This window comes from Carex rostrata, chromosome 5, assembly GCF_964058835.1.
Source record: "Carex rostrata chromosome 5, lpCarRost1.2, whole genome shotgun sequence".
In the NCBI taxonomy this organism is placed as follows: Eukaryota; Viridiplantae; Streptophyta; class Magnoliopsida; order Poales; family Cyperaceae; genus Carex; species Carex rostrata.
In genome coordinates, this window is record NC_135922.1 from 1696293 (window position 1) to 1715246 (window position 18954).

Here is an 18954-nt window from a genome sequence, read left to right on the forward strand (position 1 = left end):
AGCGATGTAAATAATGGTATGCGGTCGTCAGACGGACAGAGTCCCGCCAAGCGATTAATAGATTAATCAGAAATAGTCGATCATAATCGGAAATAATCAGCCGATTAATCAGTAAAATTCATGACGGTACGGTCACCGCCAACGACTAATCAGCCTAAACGAACATTTTTACAACACTGATCAATAGTTTGTCATATATGCATTGAATTTGGTGAATAACAGTAAAAACTAAGGTTATATGCAGCAAACTTCTTGAGCTCCATTTCCTACTCTTATGACCTTGATCAGAGCTTCTACAACAGTGATTTCTTGAGCAGATCCACATTAATTTGCTGGTAGCGTCTTATCGTGAACTGCCCAAGTCTCCTCATTTTCTGGTCTCACTCACCCCTATATATCTTCTTCTCTTTTCCTTTCTTTTCTCAAATTGAGCTGTGCTCATAACATAAAACAAGGAGATCATCAAATTTTTAAATAACAAGTTCTGAAAGGTTATTTTTGTCTTTTAACTGTGGTTAAGTTCAAAATTATTGTGTAATGGACAAATAAGAAAGAGAAGAAAAAGTTAAAAGGACATATTTAATATAATAAATAGTAAAGGAGTAAATAAGAAATTGAAAAATTCTTTAAGGGTACATGAGAAATTAACTCTTAACTAAAATAAAAAATATTAGAATATCCTATTTCTGGTAAATAATTTACTAGGACATGTTTCCGGTAAATTATTTACCGGATTCGCAAGATTTGGAATTTTGTCCAAATCGTGTGTAGAATTGGAATTTTGTTATTTTTTTTTTTTGGATATTAATAAAAATTTCGGAGATTTGAGCATATGCCAGTATGACCAGTCACTGTAACAAATAAACAATATTGTCAAGATATAGTTGACTTTCATTTTGACCAGTCAAAGTAGCATTTAATAGACCCATTTCAACAGCAATAGAAAACATCAAATTATGGTAATAATACTGATACTGTCATGTGCCTCCTGAGTCCTGACATCCAATTGAATTTTTTATCTCAAATGCTATTTAAAAATTCCAAAAAGTAAAAACAAGAAAAGAAGCATAGCCACAAACACACATGCAAAATACACAGAGAAACAAAGCAAAATTGTCAAGTTGAAAATTCCTATTTTAATTCTTTTTTTTCAATTTAAACAAATCTGATAGCACTCTCAAAATCTTTTTTTTTTGAGAGAGAAAACCCTAAGCAAAGGTTAAACTCTAAATAGTAAATACTATAAACATGTACATTGAAAATATATACACAGTCTTTTCTTTGCCAATGCAAAACAAAGCTTGATTGCTATAAAAAAAGAATAAAGCAAAGAGTTTTTGTTTCTATTCTGAGTTCCAACTTTAAATTCGACATGTCATTCTGCATTCTTCGTGTTACTCATACGAGATACCTACATAATAGTAGTAATAATAATATTTCAAGGTCGCATTATTTACGTCTGGACCAAACTAAAAATTGAAAATACTTACAATGTGAGATTTCCATTCAACCTTGCATCCTTCAGTGGAGACGAAATGAGGTTGGCCTCTGACATGATGAAATATATGCACTAACACAGCTGCATCAAGCGCTGCATATTCTTTCTACAGTGAAAAAAATACATTCTGAAATTATGATGGGTATGTATGCACACAATTATTTCTAAGATGGCCCAGGAAACCTTGTTGAAATCAGACTAATATTTTCCGGTCCCACACATTATTTTACTAATGTATATTTGTGTATATTGAAAATTTTAGCAATGATATGGTATATACAGCTGGTGTCTATGTTTTAGAGAGAGAGAGAGAGAGACCTGTTGGAGAGATAAAGGGCGCTGTTCCCAGTTGCTGTTGCGTCGTGTCTTGTTCAAACCAGCTCCCAGCACCTTCTGCTTATCGCAGTAGAACAATTTATAACACCATTTTAACAATCTAACTTGGGAAAATGCTAATATGCTACGTGTAGCATAGAGGGCCTCCATGCAACGGCTCAATATTTGAGTTTTGAAAATCCTAACGGTCGATCCGAACCGTTCAACATGATCTCCATATGAATATGTACTTGCAAACCAAATTTTACATTTTTTAGAATTTTTTTACTATTTTTTTAGATAGGTGGAAAATCACTTGATCTGAAAATTATGTACCATTCAAATCAAGTGATTTTCTACCTATCTAAAAAAAATAGTAAAAAAATTCTAAAAAATGTAAAATTTGATTTGCAAGTACATATTCATATGGATATCATGTTGAACGGTTCGGATCGACCGTTAGAATTTTGAAAACTCAACCGTTGCACGGAGTCCCTCTATGCTATGCATAGCACCGTAGCCAACTCCATCTAACTTATTATTATATAACCAAAAGTCAAAAAGTAAAAAAAAAAAAAACATTTACCTTGGAGAGGCCAGCAAGGCCTCCAGGGGTCTGTTTGAAAAGTTTTTGAATGTCAAGGAGCATTTCGTATGATCTGAAACACTCCAGATCTCCGTATGAATGTGACAGTTGGTGAAGGTCACATTGTAAATTATAACCTGCAAGAAAATTAAAAAAAAAAATGTGCTCAGCTAACTTATGAAACCATAAGACAAACAAATGTGAAGGACGAGAGCGAGAGAGAGAGAGAGAGAGAATTTACCGAGCTTGAGAATATGAGAAGAACATAGGATGCGCCTAAAACATGAGTCTAGCATGAGAGGTTCTTCTTCATATAATTTTATTAGATCAAATATAAATGCTCTCTTCTCTGATGCTATTTGTATGATTGACACCTGAAAGTTGTTTCAACCATAAATGAGACCGCATAGTGCACTAAATTTAATCTGATTCACCTTCAAATTACCTCATTTTAACCCTAATCATGCAACTAAACATCAAATGGTAATATCATATTTAACCCTTTTAATTTAAAAAACTGACAAATTTACCCAATTTGGTTGAACAGAAATAACAGTAATAAAAAATAGTGATGGCAAAATACCTTGCTAGGTTTGCTTCCCTTCTCATAATTGGGTTTCCACTCAGAATCAATGCCGACAATTTTGCACCCCTCGATATATTCTGTGGCTTCTAGAAGCCCCTCCATCTCATCAACCCACACAATTTCTTCGAGAGAAAGTTTGTTCCGATCCAAGAAATCCTCCCCTAGGGTTATCTCCTCTGGTGCTTCATTATATATTCGGTACAAGGAAATCAATCAACAATTCAACCAAAAATTGGGTTTTTCTACCTAATTCTCCTTTTCTTTTTGATGAATTTGTTCAAACAAAAACTGAGTACATAAGGCCACCAGTACTGGCAAGAACCAGCTGTCACAATAATCCCACTAACTACAGCAGGAGTAAAACAATTTAAGATTGCTTAAAATTCTAAATAGACAAATTTGCAGATATGTACCTAAAGAATTCACATATCCTTCAAGAGAGTACCGCTCGCATAGTTCATCTACCTTTTCTATGTAACCAGCTTCTAAAGCCAAATATACCTGTAAATAATTTAATCAGCAATTCACTTTGAAGCATTTGTGTAAAATAACAATATGGATGAAAAAAAAATATGTAGTCGCTCAGTTGGAATAAATAAAAACTACTCCAAAAGGAGAAAAACATTGAAATACCACTACATTACCAGAGAGTAAAACTGAAACCATTCACAGTTTTTACAGCAAGAGAACAAATAAATAAATAAAAAATGGCATATAATGACACGAGAGAGAGAGAGAGAGAGAGAGAGAGAGAGTACCAGATATTCTAGAAGCTTATCATCCTGTTGAGCACGCATCTCCGCCAGGTCCCAGCATCCTTTCTCAGCAAATTTCTTCAGTACACTGGAAAAAAAATGGAAATAACAAAGTTACAAATTTTTTCAATTGTTCAAAAATTAGTTCACTAAGCAATAATTAACACCACTTGCAATTTCACTTCAGTTATGCAATTTTACAACCTTTCAGACCATTTTAGATTCAAATCACACTGAATCAGATATTTGTAATTGAATTTAATTCAATTTTAGAAATGCATACCTTTCCTTGTATGCACGGCTGACAAAGGGAAACTCATCCCTCAAATCATGCCTCTTAACCAGTTCATAAGCCTTCTTCACCATATTCAAGGCAAGGTACTTCCTTATAAGAGAGCACACTGTGGGCCGGCCCATGAAAGCAGCGAGTTTCTCTGCGGCCTGGTACTCTGAGTTCTCTATCAGTTTCTCTAACAGAGACTCATCCACAACCCGCACCTTGAACCGCTCTATCAAGGTCACTGCTGTCAAGAACGAACCCGATTCTATGAAATTACCGATGAATTTACCAATTTGCCCTTGGGCGTCTTCTGGGTCTCCCCCGAAGGAGACATCATTGAAATCTGTTTCCATGAGTATACATATTTTAGGAGTTATTTACTACACTGGTACACAAATGTGTTACTTTTACTGCACTGGTACAAAAATGATACAACATACCTAACTCATATGCCTCCATGATCTTCCTAATTATCCTTTCCTCATGAACCACATTACCAGAAAGGATGTCGAATAACAGACACGCTGCAACCCTTTTGGAGTTGGAGAAATCGGCACGTGTGGATTCCAGGGGTTTGAAATGGCGAAGGGAGGAGAGGAGCATGTGAGAGAAGCCCTCTGCATAGGTGGGACCCATAAGAGGGATGATGTACATGCATTCTGCAACAAATGTAAATGGACCCGGTTGAGGCCCGTTATGGAGGGCCCGTGCCACCTGTTGCTGAAGTATTCTGAATTTTGGGGTGGCTTTCTGAGTTCCTGTAACAGAAAAAAATAGCCTGATCACAGTCCTGTTACTTGTACATACTTGTACTGGTACTATTGGTACTGGACTCAGGTAGCACAGTATTAACTGATATTCAGCTGAAACAGGTATTGTACCAGAATATGGAACGTTATCCTTTGCTTCTCTTGATTCACCTATAGCAGGTCTGGTTAGAAATAAGTTACAAAATCATGTACCAGAAAAAAGATATGTATAGCCTGGCACTGGTAGAAGTATTCTGGTTTTGGTTCAGTGAAAAAAATTACATTGTTACAATATTTAAGTTTCAGTAATCTTTAAACTGATATAAACAGGACTAGTTTTTGACCGAGTTCAGGGGCAATTTTGTCATAACGGGTAAATTTTGAATTGGTACCATTTGAAGGTCAAAAGCAATACCATAGATGTAGCATTCTTTTAGGAGATACATAAAAGCTGCTGGTGAAACATGAGACAAATCCGCAAATGAATGCAAACATAATGACTGATTTTTACTAAAAGGCCCCTCAAATTCAGTCATATTCGAAGTTTCATCCAACCCACAACCCATACCTGTATCAAGTAATTTCAAAATTTTAGAAGAATACATGAATTTTAACTATTTAATTATACTGGTACATACTGACACAATTATCTGAATAAGTAATAAAATAAACAGAAATGGGTTGAAATTAACAAAAATACAGATGTGGGTTGTTGATTTAATAATTACTTATTCAGATAATGAACATACTGGTAAATTTAAAAATTATGGGTTGTTGATTTAATACCAGTTTACTGTTCATTAGATGTCGTACAAAATAAACAGAAACTATTAAACCAACAAAAAGAAAGAGCTAAAAAGTTTCCCTTTAGAAACTAAAAAATCTACGAGAAGACAATACAAAAAGGGTATTTTGAAAGCCAAATGAGAGAAAAATTACTTGGTTTTTGTTTTTTGTTTGGAATCTGCAAAGAAAGAAAAGGAGAGAGGTGAAAAGGAAAAAAAGAAAGATGAAAAGATGGAAAGAGATATGAAGATGATAAATGGAGCAACATGAGAGAGGGAGCTTTGTAATTTCTTTTCCGAAAATGGAAAGATTTGCTTTTGGGTCCAAATGCAAAATTGCAAATAAACTTATAAAAACTTTTACTGGGTTTTGTTTGCTTTTTCTTTTTTCTCTTTGTCGCCTTTGTTGGAGGCAAAAATATTAACAGAGTAGTTTTAGCTTTATGCAGCGTTTAAACCATATGTAGAGCTGTGTTTTGATTCTATAGTTCGTGCGCTGTATGAAGATAAAAACTCTCTGTTAAAAGCATTACCTTTGACTGTTTGCTTTTTCTCTCTCGCCTTTGTTTGGGGACAAAAATATTAACAGAGTAGTTACAGCTTCATGCAGTGCATAAATCATATGCAGTGCTGGTTTGATTCTATAGTCCTTGCTCTGTATGAAGCTAGAAACACTCTGATAAAAGCATTACCTTTGTTGTTTGCCTTTGTTTGCTTGCTTGCTTTTTCTCTTTCTCGCCTTTGAACATGGTCCGGATCCCCTAAAGTAACCCAATCTTTGGGTTTTAGATCGAAACCGTCCGATTCGAATCCGTCAGTCGAGATTGCGTCGCGATTTGAATTCATCTCTCGAGATGTGTGCACTCCACTTCGAATAGATTATCACGGATTCGAATCGGACGGTCTTGATCCAAAACTCAAAAATTGGGTTTACTGGATCTGAACTCCTTTGTACAGGGGCAAAAATATTAACAGAGTAGCTTTCGATTCATGCAGCGCATAAACCATATGTAGAGATGTTTTGATTCTATAGTCTGTGAGCTGTATATAGCTAGAAACGCTCTGTTAAAATCATTACCTTTGTTTGGACGGATTCACGGATATTCCTTCCTTTTGCCTTTCGACAGCCGTCGCCTCTCGCCAGAATTTTAGGTACCTTTTTCTACAAAAACCCATGAAAATATTTTAATTTGTAATAATTCTTATGGAATAAAATGTAACAGTGCAACTAGGGCCGGTTTTTAAGGCAGTTGGCGAAAAAGATTATAATTTTCACATATGTTTCCTTTCATTTTATTAAAAAAAAAATGTCATTAGCTCTCGTAATAATTAAGAATTTACTTAATTCAAATTATAAATATGTTTCATTATAACTATTTATAATTGCTATTTTTTTTTTTCTTGACAAATTTTGTCCTCTATGATATATCTCTTTCTTATTTGCCTATAAAATTGAATAATATATAGTTCTTATTCCTTATAGGAGTAATGATAAGAAATTAATTTATTTAACTTGTTTTTATTTTTTCTATAATGGTAACAATTTACAACAACAAAAATGACAAACAATGGTAGCTTTTCAAAGGCTATAAGTGAAAAGGTATTACACCTTTTTGGGAAGATTTGATAATCATCATAAAAGACAAGACCTAAGCTTAGTCTCCTTATTGGTTGATCCATATTATATTATATTATAATTATCATTGACTTCTCTCTCAATGAAATAATTATTAATTATAGGTGTCTCTGCGGTAGATTCGCTCAAATTTAATCAGGGAGACATAATCTAAGCATATCCTACCTACCTACCTACCTATGATTTTCCCTTATAATCATGTTCAAAATAAAATATAATAATTAAGGTGGGTGGAGTTTTTGTCCAAACGCTTTGGACAAATGTCATTCAAAGTCAGTTATAAACTGTCCAATTTATATTAATATTTGTACAAACCGTTTAAATTTATGAGACTGTTTGAATTTATTAAATTTTGGAGACTGTTTGAATTTATTAAATTTTGAACATATTTACATGATTTATTTTAACTCAAATCAAACAATTGAGGTTTGATTTTGGATGAGACTTTGTCATATTGACATTTTTACCATTGTTATGATGTGAAATTTGAAACTACACCATTTGTGCTGGAAAAAAGAAAAAGAAAAAAAAATAATAATGCACTCATGCTTTAGGGGCTTCACTTGTACTTGCAAAAAGCAACAAAAGGGTGCATGGAATGCTTTATTGAAAAATGACAATCTTGCATAATAAACACATTTCACGTGATTTATTACAAACTAAATGTAAATCTTTATTTTACTCAACATTTTGTTTTATGATAAAAACAGTGAAACGGAAGTGCAAAATGAAAGAAATATTTAATAATAATTCAATATTGTGAAGTGCACGGAAATATGGCAAATTTTTTATTATTTATTTATTGGTATAAAATAAATAATGATGCTAAGATTAAGCTAATTTAGGAGAATCAATCTAACTTAGATAAGGATTTCACATTACATTTTTAATAAATTAATTTCCCACATAATTCCTAAATAACATTCACTTACTCATAAGTATGAAATTTTCATGTATCTTTAATAACATAATTGCACTATATTTTCATGTATATTGTATTTATAAGTATGAAATTTATACGAACTCGAATTTATACATTGCATTCACTTACTCGTAATTCATACATAATTCACTTTTTAATTCATGCAAAGCAATTTTTTATTTCTCTTTTTTTTTTTAAATTATTTTAGTAAACATCAATCGTTAGATGGGTTCAAGTTGGGTATGATTTGAAATTTAAGGTCCTTTTGTTTACATTTTTTTCATCCTTAAAAAAATGCTTGATTTATTATTAAAAATTGTACATAAATTTCAACTTTAGAAGGACATTGATGCATTTAGTGATTAATCCAAAAAAGTAAGAAACCAAAAATCTATCCATGACACGTATTTTCTATGATTTAAAATGCGAACCCCATGCATTGTTACCAATCTATCCATGAACTGCCGAAACTTTTTGTTTACCATGTAAAAAAAAAAATTTTTTTTTTTTTTTTTAAATTATTTTTATTAGGTCCTCGAGTACTACTCTACTAGTTGCATAGGTATTACTTGCCAACATGAAAAATCTATTTTTCTATAAAACAACTGACTAAATAATTATATTTATTAAAAACATGATAAATAAAACTTTAAACATGAACTAACACATATTTTCGGAACCAGCCGACAAAAAATGCCAAAAAAAAAAACAAGAAAAAGTTATTTCATGAGAAATTTATTGACTGATATCTATCTAAGAATGTTTTACATATAGTTTATTTATATTTTTTAAACTCTTGTTAATGGTGCGGACATATATATATATTAACATCTGAACTTAAGATTATTTTTAAATGTTAATTAATTTTCAATCGTGTTTGTACGCAAATTCTTTGCAAATAACCTAATGACATTTAATTAACTTCAAATGCTAGAAAATACATACTTTGCTCTAAAAAAAGAATGTATAAATGAAATATAATATTTAATTTAAAATATGATGAGAAAAGAAGAACAAGAAGATAAATTATTACTTAATTTTCTATCAATAAAGAAAATTTTCAAGCTTGCATTTCAAGATAAAAAGAAAAATATTGTGGTGAAAATGTAGCTGCTACAGTTAATCATCTTTATGCATTAATTATCACATAATAAAAAAATACAATTGTAAATAATTTTACCACATAAATTTTTTTATTGAAAAACTATATAATGCCTTTTATTCCTAACCATTTTGAACCTTTCAATATTGAATCGAAATCTAAATATCTTTTGTAATTGTTATATCTCTGATTATGTCTTGTTCTTGTATTGAAAACTTATTTTTTTACTGTTCTCCAATAACCTACAAGAACCAAACTGAAATTTTACCAACAAAAGTATATGAAATGAATTTTTTAATATATTTGATTACTACATTATAGAACTAGTATGCCACAATTTTGAATTCAGTTTGTTTTATATTTTATCGAATGTCATATATAGATACAATTCAAAACTATTTTTTAGAACTTTTATGTTTTAGTATTCTCCAATAACTTATGAGAACCAAAGTGTGATTTTACTAACAGAATCATATGAAATGAATTTTCTAATGCATTTGCTTGCTAAATTATAGAACTAGCATGTCATAATTTTGAGGTCAATTTATTTCATATTTCATCGGATACTATATATAGATACAATTGAACACCATTTTTTAGAATTAGAAAATACAAATTGCATGACTACAAAATAGTAGGCATGTCAAATTAATTTTATGCTCACTTGAAGAATTATTGGATGATATGTGATTTATACTTATTAAAATAATTATTTCTTCATTTCATTTTAAAATAATATTGTTAGTACACATACACTTGAATCGTTAATTAGTTGGATTCAAGTTGAGAGATTATGATTGAAATCCATCCATGACACGTATTTCTCATGATTTAAAATGTGATTCGCGTACAATGTTACCAATTATCCGTGAACTACCGAATTATTTTTAACCATGTTTTTAAAAAAAAAAAGTAAGCTATATAGTCAGTATTTTTTAAAAATTTCATTTTTATCAGATCCACAAGTATTGTCTGCACAACCAGGTATAATACTCAGATATGCATTAAACATATGGAATCAGATTTCCTGCCCACCAGTGGGCAGGAAATTCCTGCCCCCAGAGTCACTGCGGGGTGGGCTCAATTACTGGTAAAGGGTTTAGGGTTAAAATAGTTTTGGATTTAAGATTAAATGGGGGCCCACTCTGCAGTGACTCTGGAGGCAGGAATTTATATCACTTTGGTCTCGCCGGTATTGCTTGCGGACTTGATAACATCTAAATTTATGGAGATAAAAAAATTGCCAAATGATTATTTAAAAAACATGGTAAATGAAATTTTTAGCGTGAACTGACACATTTTTGGAAACAGTCGATACAAAAAAAATGCAAAAAAAAAAAACAAGGAGAAATTATTTTGCGTGATGACACATCTCATAGTGATTGATATCCATTATATCGAATAGTGTTATATAGAGAGATGGGCTACGGTGAGTTGCGAAGTAAAGCGACTATATTACTTTACACTCATATTTTGCAATTTAAAAATTCAAATGACCGATCCGAACCGCTCAACATGATCTCCATATTGAAATGTGCTTGGAGACCAAATTTTACATTTTTTGGAATTTTTTTACTATTTATTAAGCAGTTTTGAAAATCGCTGATCCGATGGTCTAGAAATTTTTGCTGTTTTTTTACTGTTCATAGCAAAACAGCAGTTTTCAAAATTGCTTAATAAATAGTAAAAAAAATCCAAAAAATATAAAATTTGATCTCCAAGTAATTTTTAATATGAAGATCACATCTAATGGTTCAGATCGATCATTTGGACTTTCAAAATGAAAATACGGCGTGAAGTAAAAACACATTTTACTTCGCAACTCACCGTAGCTCATCTCATTATATATATATATATATATATATATATATATATAGGAATATGCTAGCATGCTATGCATAACATAGAGCCCCTCCATGAAACGGCTCGGATTTCGAGTTTTCAAAATCCTAACGGTCGATCCGAACCGTTCATCTTGTTCTCCATATTAATATGTGTTTGGAGACCAAATTTTACATTTTTTTGAATTTTTTTACTATTTCTTTAGATTTATTGAAAATCGCTGTTTTTTTATGGTCCAGATTTGCTGAAAACAGGGATTTTCAATAAATCTAAAGAAATAGTAAAAAAAATAAAAAAATGTAAAATTTGGTCTCCAAACACATATTAATATGGAGAACAAGATGAACTGTTCGGATCAACCATTAGGATTTTGAAAACTCGAAATCCAAGCCGTTGCATGGAGGGGCTCTATGCTATGCATAGCATGCTAGCATATTCCTATAGGCTTAATGAATTTTTTTACTATTTATTAAGTATTTTACAAAATTATTGATCCAACGGTGACTTAACAAAACAGTAAAATCAGCAGCTACTGTTGGATCAACAATTTTGTAAAATACTTAATAAATAGTAAAAAAATTCAAAAAAAATATAAAATTTGGTCTGCAAACACATATTAATATGGAGAACAAGATGAACGGTTCGGATCGACCGTTTAAATTTTGAAAAGTCGAATTTGAACCGTATGTATTTCGGCCCATATACATTCGAATGCACATTAGTCACACACTCTATCTATCTATATATATATATATATATATATATATATATATATATATATATATATATATAGTACGGCTAACACGCTTCCTCTAGCATATGGGCCGAAATGCTTCCGGTGGAAAGTTGAAATTTCAAAATCCAAAAAGTCGATCTGAACCGTTCATCTTCTTCTCCATATTAATATCTGCTTGGAGACGAAATTTTACATTTTTCTGAAATTTTTTAATATTTATTAAGCCACTTTGAAAATTGCTGATCCAACGGTGGCTTACCAAACAGTAAAAATCAGAAGCTACCGTTGGACCAGCGATTTTCAAAATGGCTTAATAAATAGTAAAAAATTTCAGAAAAATGTAAAATTTGGTCTCCAATCAGATATTAATATGGAGAAGAAGATGAACGGTTCAGATCGACTTTTTGGATTTTGAAATTTCAACTTTCCACCGGAAGCATTTCGGCCCATATGCTAGAGGAAGCGCGTTAGCCGTACTCTATATATATATATATATATATATATATATATATATATATATATATATATATAGAGAGAGAGAGAGAGAGAGGTTGGCTAAGATCAAAGTGGTAGTTCCTGAGCTTTGGTGCTACCAATTCGTTTTTTAATTTTCAAAGTTCAAAACGTCGATCCGAACCGTTCAAGTTGTTCTCCATATTAAATTGTGCTTGGAGACCAAATTTTACATTTTTCTGAATTTTTTTACTATTTATTAAGCCACTTTGAAAACAGCTGATCTAACGGTGGCTTCTGATTTTACTGTTTTGTTAAGCCACCGTTGGATTACCGATTTTCAAAGTGGCTTAATAAATAGTAAAAAAATTCAGAAAAATGTAAAATTTGGTCTCCAAGCACAATTTAATATGGAGAACAACTTGAACGGTTAGGATCGACGTTTTGAACTTTGAAAATTGAAAAACAAATTGGTAGCACCAAAGCTCAGGAACTACCACTTTGATCTTAGCTAACCTCTATATGAGTACGGCTAACGCGCTTCCTCTAGCATATTAACAATATGCTTTCGGTCTCTAAAATCTATCGAATCGGCTTCAAATGACAAATCTAAACCGTTCAAACCAATGTCCTTAACGAGAGCTTCGTTTCCATATAAAAAAATTTAAGTTTCGAATTTATTTACTATCAAGTCAAGTGGTCAAAAAAATGACCAAAATAGTGCATTAAAATGCGCATAAAATCCTTCATCTTTTGACCGCTTGACTTGATAGTAAATAAATTCGAAAATTAAATTTTTTTTTATATGGAAACGAAGCTCTCGTTAAGAACATTGGTTTGAACGGTTTAGATTTGTCATTTGAAGCCGATTTGATAGATTTTAGAGACCGGAAGCATATTGTTAATATGCTAGAGGAAGCGCATTAGTCGTACTATATATAGGCTGTGGCTAAATTGCTGCTGGCAGCAGTTCTGCCCAAGTGCTGCCGGGGCTATATTTAGCCGTGTGATGTCCAAACAACAAATCCAAACCATTAGATGTTTAATCTATATTATAATCTACTTGGAGACCAAATTTTACATTTTTTTGAATTTTTTTACTATTTATTAAGCTGGTTTGAAAACTGCTGATTTCAATGCTGCAGAAAATTACTGAAATCAGCGGTTTTCAAACCAACTTAATAAATAGTAAAAAAATTCCAAAAAATGTAAAATTTGGTCTCCAAGTAGATTATAATATAGATTAAATATCTAACGGTTTAGATTTGTTGTTTGAACATCAAAAAATAGAAAAAACAGTGGCAGCACCTCCGGCTAAAATGCTGCCGGCAGCAAATTAGCCGGACCCCTATATATATATATCTATATATATATATATATATATAGTAAAGCTAGGGTGTGACGTGCTCACCAAGAAAGTTTGGTGAGCATAACTCCAAAAGTATATCGGATCGATGTTAAATGCTGAATTCAAACCGTTGAAATCCATGTACTTCATGAGCGATGCATATACATGCAAAATTTTGAAAGTTTCGAGTTTATTTGCTACACGGTCAAGTGGTCAAAGAAATGAATATTTTATAAGTTAATTTATAAGTTATTTTATATATTCAATTTTTATTATTTCTTTAACCACTTGACCGTGTAGCAAATAAACTCGAAACTTTCAAAATTTTGCATGTATATGCATCGCTCATGAAATACATGGATTTCAACGGTTTGAATTCAGCATTTAACATCGATCCGATATACTTTTGGAGTTATGCTCACCAAACTTTCTTGGTGAGCATGTCACTTTCTTGCTGCAATGCTAAATTTTTACTAGTATCGTGCCCGTGCGTTGCAACAGGGACATAATTTAAGAAAAAAAAATTATAAAAATTATATCAATGAAAATAATAATTATCCAAAAATTAAGAGACATGTTAATAGAGAATTTATATGATTATGTATTTTTAATTAACTTGAATTGTGATCTTTGATAATAATTTGATGATGTGATGATTCTTTATTTTTAAGTACCAATGATATCAAATAATAGCAAATTCGAATCTAATATCAAATATCGTACAACAATTCAATATCGACATATAATATGATATCAAAAAACATAAACAAAAATTATTGTGTGTATATATAGAATATATATATACACACACATTATAAGAGAAATATATATACATATGCACGTTCCAATTTATATTATTCTTTGTTTTCAATTTAGAATATACACACACACATATTGATATATTCTATATTGGAAATATATTCTAAATTGCCCACAACAATATTTATAGAAACAAGAAAAGAGAAATAAGGAAATAAAAAAAAAATAATTTCCATTGTGATCCAAATAAAGAAATAAGAAAATGGAAGGTGAAGTTTGCTCAATTGAAGATGAGAAATATGGAAACAAAGAAATAAGGAAACAGAGAAATATATTGCTAAATTTCATAGTCTGTTCAATTTTTAATTGTAGCGTATCGTGTGGCAGCACCCGGATTTTCAGATTTTCAAAGTGGCTTAATAAATAGTAAAAAAATTTCAAAACATGTAAAATTTGGACTCCAAGTACATATTAATATGGAGAACAAGATGAACGGTTTTATTTTTCAATGTAGATAATTTCTAGACTTTCATTTTTCAACTTATTGATTAACATAAAAGCAAAATTGAAATGTGATAATTTTTTATGAGCACATAAAGAAAATAACATAGATCATATCCAACGGTTTTATTTTGACTTTTATGTTTTAAATTTTGAATTATTAAAATTTGAAAAAATAGAGACATAATGAAGACAAAAAAAATAAAAGCATTTGAACCCTCTTATATATATATATATATTACCAGACTATTAATTTTGTTTCCGTGTACAGTAAACAATCTCTCATTTTGTTCCCTAAGTAGGGAAATAAATGCAGATGGAAACTAGGTCAAATAATTAATACCGTTGGTTGATCAGTAGGAGAGCTCGATCAGAATGTATAATTAATGGTCTTCTGACAAGTCATAGAGTAGCAACTTGGAATATTAATTATTGGATGCATGAGAGTGACAATGAGAATGAAAGCGATCGATCTTTTATCTTTTACCCAAATTAGATTTCCTAAATGAAATGAAAACGATCGATGAGAATGTATATATTACTTTATTTTATTTCTTACATTTTTCTTATATATATTGATCGATCATATCTGTGTGCTAGAATGGTAGTTTTTATCTCCATCAACAAATTAGACGACAGTGATAGTCATTGCTTAGAATCAACTCTTGCGACGTGGCATCAGATGATTTGCTGCAATGCTACTTAATTTCTTATCTTGATCATATCTAGAATGGTAATAGGAAGAATTTTCTCAGGAAGAATGGTAATAGGAAGAATTTTGTGGCTCAATACTATTCAACATATATACATTTTCAACATTTTCTTAATTTTCTCACGTATTATGTTTTAGAGGAAGGTTCCAATATCTCATTATACCTCATATTTTATATCTTAATTTTTAAAGTCCAAATTGTTGATCCGAACTGCTTAACATGATATTTATGCTAAAATATGTTTGGAGATGAAATTTTATAATTTTTGAAATTTTTTTACTATCTTTTAAGATAGTTACAAAATTATTTTTGGATTGTTCAAAAAACAGTGATTTTCTATCCATCTTAAAAAATAGTAAAATAATTTCAAAAATTATAAGATTTCATCTCCAACCATATTTTAGCATAAATATCATGTTAAGCTGTTCGGATCAACAATTTGGACTTTGAAAATTAAGATATAAAATATGAGGTATAATGAGGTATGAAAAAACATGCATGAGGTATTGGAACCTTCCTCTATGTTTTATTAGACAATTTATTAGAACATGATTTATCTTGATTAGGTTCTAATGAAATGGGTAAAAACTAACCTTGAACTAATAATAGTTTTTGAAATTCAAATCATTATTTCATTCCAAATTTTCAGCAGTGTATGAATGTTCATGCGACAGTGAACTTGGCTTACGTTGTTGTCTAAATTTATTTGCAAACCATAGCTTATTTAAATTGGAGTTTGTGTCTGAAACTGAAAAATAATGCATTGTCACATACTTTTTTATACACTACTAAAAATAATGCATTGTCACAAAAAGTGACATTGAAGAACTAAACTCCAGTTTAAATTATACCATAATTTAAGCAAACCATACGAAAAAAACTATTAAAAGAAACATAAATTAAAGGAGATGATAGAAATTAGCATACAAATTTAAGCAATTAAACCAAATGATGCTGAGAGAGGAATGCTAGCTTCTTAGTTAATTTGTCGTTGTTGGAAAGTTGATTTCGTATATAGTGAGTGTGAGAGAAATCAAGGATTTGGGAATTGACATAACTAGGATTTAGTGGAATATATAACGTCACCACTATCGGTTCAATATATGGAGCAGTTGGTGTATACTAAAACTTATAAGGTTCGAATTAATTATTTATAGTGTTGCCCCTAAGAACATTTTCATAAGTTCAATATAATAACTAGTTGGTACATTGCTCTAGCCAACACTAATATATGGATCATGTTACACAATGGATAGAAAAGGTCACTCCCTCAACGCCATCGGCCCTGTAGTCCAACCATGTCGCAGAGATAATCAAAACCATCTGTAGATTATAAAATTAACCGATGACAAAGAAGAAGCCCATCAACACCATCGAATAATTGGTAAAATGTTCCAAGTGGTTAGAACGCTCCCTCTGATTACAAACATCATCGGTATCACAGGCCATCCGATTGTATAAGAGCGATGATAAATGTGTGTTTTTGTAGTAGCAGCACCCTCTCGATCGCTATCATTGTAGTTTCTGAAAGTGATATTAATTAATTAATTTATTCGATCGAGCATTTGACTTGGTATTCTTTGTATGATGATAATGTGGACCACTAAATTATTAGAAATAGACGTCAAAAAGATGCATACAATGTATCAATAGCTTCTAGTAATAGCACAAGATAAGACCAGGCCGGCAGCACCTTGGATAACAACAAATGAACCGTTTCATTATTTTGTTGCTTTAAATTATGCTTGGACCGATTTAGTAATTTCTTTTCTTTTCTTTCCTTGAGGTCAACTGCTGTTAGGAGTGTGGTACGATACGGGTAGGGTGGAACCATTTTCATACCCATACCCACTAAGCATTGATCTCATCCATACTCTACTCATATTCGTTAAGAATTTGCGTTACCAACTAGCCTTTGGTCTAGTGACAAAGACACACATGGTCTCTGTGTGAGAGGTCATGAGTTCGAAACCCGGATGGGGGAAATAGAATAATACAAATATAATTAAATAGTTGGATGGCTTGACCTCTAACCTTTACTTAAAAAAAGAATTTGTGTTACCCTACCCTACCCATACCCATTAAGATTAGCGGGTAACGAAACAGTAGTGGGTGAATAGCGAATAATTCAAATATAATTAATTGCTTTATTATTTTTACAAATAAACCATCAAAACTTATCATATCATACATATGCAATCACAATTACTAATATAAAATTAAAATATAAATATGCAATTAATTCTAAGTAATATTTTTTTATTAATTAAAAAAATCAAAATCACAAATATCTCTTCTAACAAATTTAATTCCTTAACTAATTAAACAATAAAACATTCAAATAAAAAAATAAAATTTTTAGCATAATATTATTCTTATGATATAATTTATTTTATATAATTACCCGTACCCATATTCGTTTATCTAACGAAAAAAAAAATCCTTACCGATACCCATCTCTCTCTCTCTGTCTATATATATATATATATATATATGTTGGCTAAGATCAAAGTGGTAGTTCCTGAGCTTTGGTGCTACCAATTCGTTTTTCAATTTTCAAAGTTCAAAACGTCGATCCGAACCATTCAAGTTGTTCTCCATATTAAATTGTGTTTGGAGACCAAATTTTACATTTTTCTGAATTTTTTTACTATTTATTAAGCCACTTTGAAAATCGCTGATCCAACGGTGGCTTAACAAAACAGTAAAATCAGAAGCCACCGTTGGATCAGCTGTTTTCAAAGTGGCTTAATAAATAGTAAAAAAATTCAGAAAAATGTAAAATTTGGTCTCCAAGCACAATTTAATATGGAGAACAACTTGAACGGTTCGGATCGATGTTTTTAACTTTAAAAATTAAAAAACGAATTGGTAGCACCAAAGCTCAAGAACTACCACTTTGATCTTAGCCAACCTCTATATATATATATATATATATATATATATATATATATATATATATATATATATAGTTTTAAATGATAGAGTCTGAGGACCAAAGAATGAGAATGTTTCAATATATTGGACGTTTTCTAATGCAGCTAATGCCCACTAGGAGGTTTGTCAAGGTCTGAGAGTTATATATATATATATATATATATATAATTTTAATTGATAGAGTCTGAGAGCTATTATAAAGAAGGTGTCTAAATTATCTATCCATAAGATTTAGCATTAACAGTAGTTGACCTCACAAGAAGTTCCGTTGACCACGTCGAGACATCCTACAGAAATTAAGGTAAGTTATTCATGATTTCTGTGATCTGTTTAGAATCAGCTTTCTTTTTCCTTTTTCTCAGGGGTAAATGTCTAATAGCTTGCAAAATTAGAACAATTAGTTGAGTTTAACAATTTCTTGTTCTTTTCTATGCTTCTGATCAGGTTGATG

At 31.1% G+C, this 18954-nt stretch overlaps 1 protein-coding gene across 4 annotated transcripts; it reads right to left on the reverse strand.

The window, feature by feature from the left end:
- Window positions 1-247: 247 nt before the first annotated feature.
- LOC144554594 (Polynucleotidyl transferase, ribonuclease H-like superfamily protein) lies at window positions 248-5895 on the reverse strand. Of its 4 annotated transcripts, none has more exons than XM_078302902.1 (13): window positions 5709-5895; window positions 5185-5337; window positions 4902-4940; window positions 4461-4778; window positions 4024-4363; window positions 3744-3828; window positions 3399-3486; window positions 2983-3167; window positions 2641-2773; window positions 2400-2536; window positions 1817-1891; window positions 1491-1604; window positions 248-432 (listed from the first exon to the last, which is right to left on the reverse strand). In XM_078302902.1, the coding sequence occupies exons 1-13, from the start codon at window positions 5821-5823 to the stop codon at window positions 391-393; spliced, it is 1824 nt and encodes a 607-aa protein (XP_078159028.1). In that variant the 5' UTR covers window positions 5824-5895; the 3' UTR covers window positions 248-390. The 4 variants fall into 4 exon arrangements, with proteins under 4 accessions (XP_078159028.1, XP_078159031.1, XP_078159029.1 ...); XM_078302903.1 differs by lacking the exon at window positions 248-432 and adding an exon at window positions 1101-1411; XM_078302905.1 differs by lacking the exon at window positions 4902-4940 and having other exon boundaries at window positions 250-432; window positions 5709-5893.
- Window positions 5896-18954: the final 13059 nt, after the last annotated feature.

Bases quoted from the DNA above. Each gene is read 5' to 3' on its own strand.
- LOC144554594 (XM_078302902.1), bottom strand. From the start codon at position 5,823: ATGTTGCTCCATTTATCATCTTCATATCTCTTTCCATCTTTTCATCTT. The intron at 3,168-3,398 runs GTACATATCTGC...TATATAATGAAG, and splicing joins AGGATATGTGAATTCTTTAG to CACCAGAGGAGATAACCCTA. The intron at 2,537-2,640 runs GTAAATTCTCTC...ATTTTCTTGCAG, and splicing joins TTCTCATATTCTCAAGCTCG to GTTATAATTTACAATGTGAC.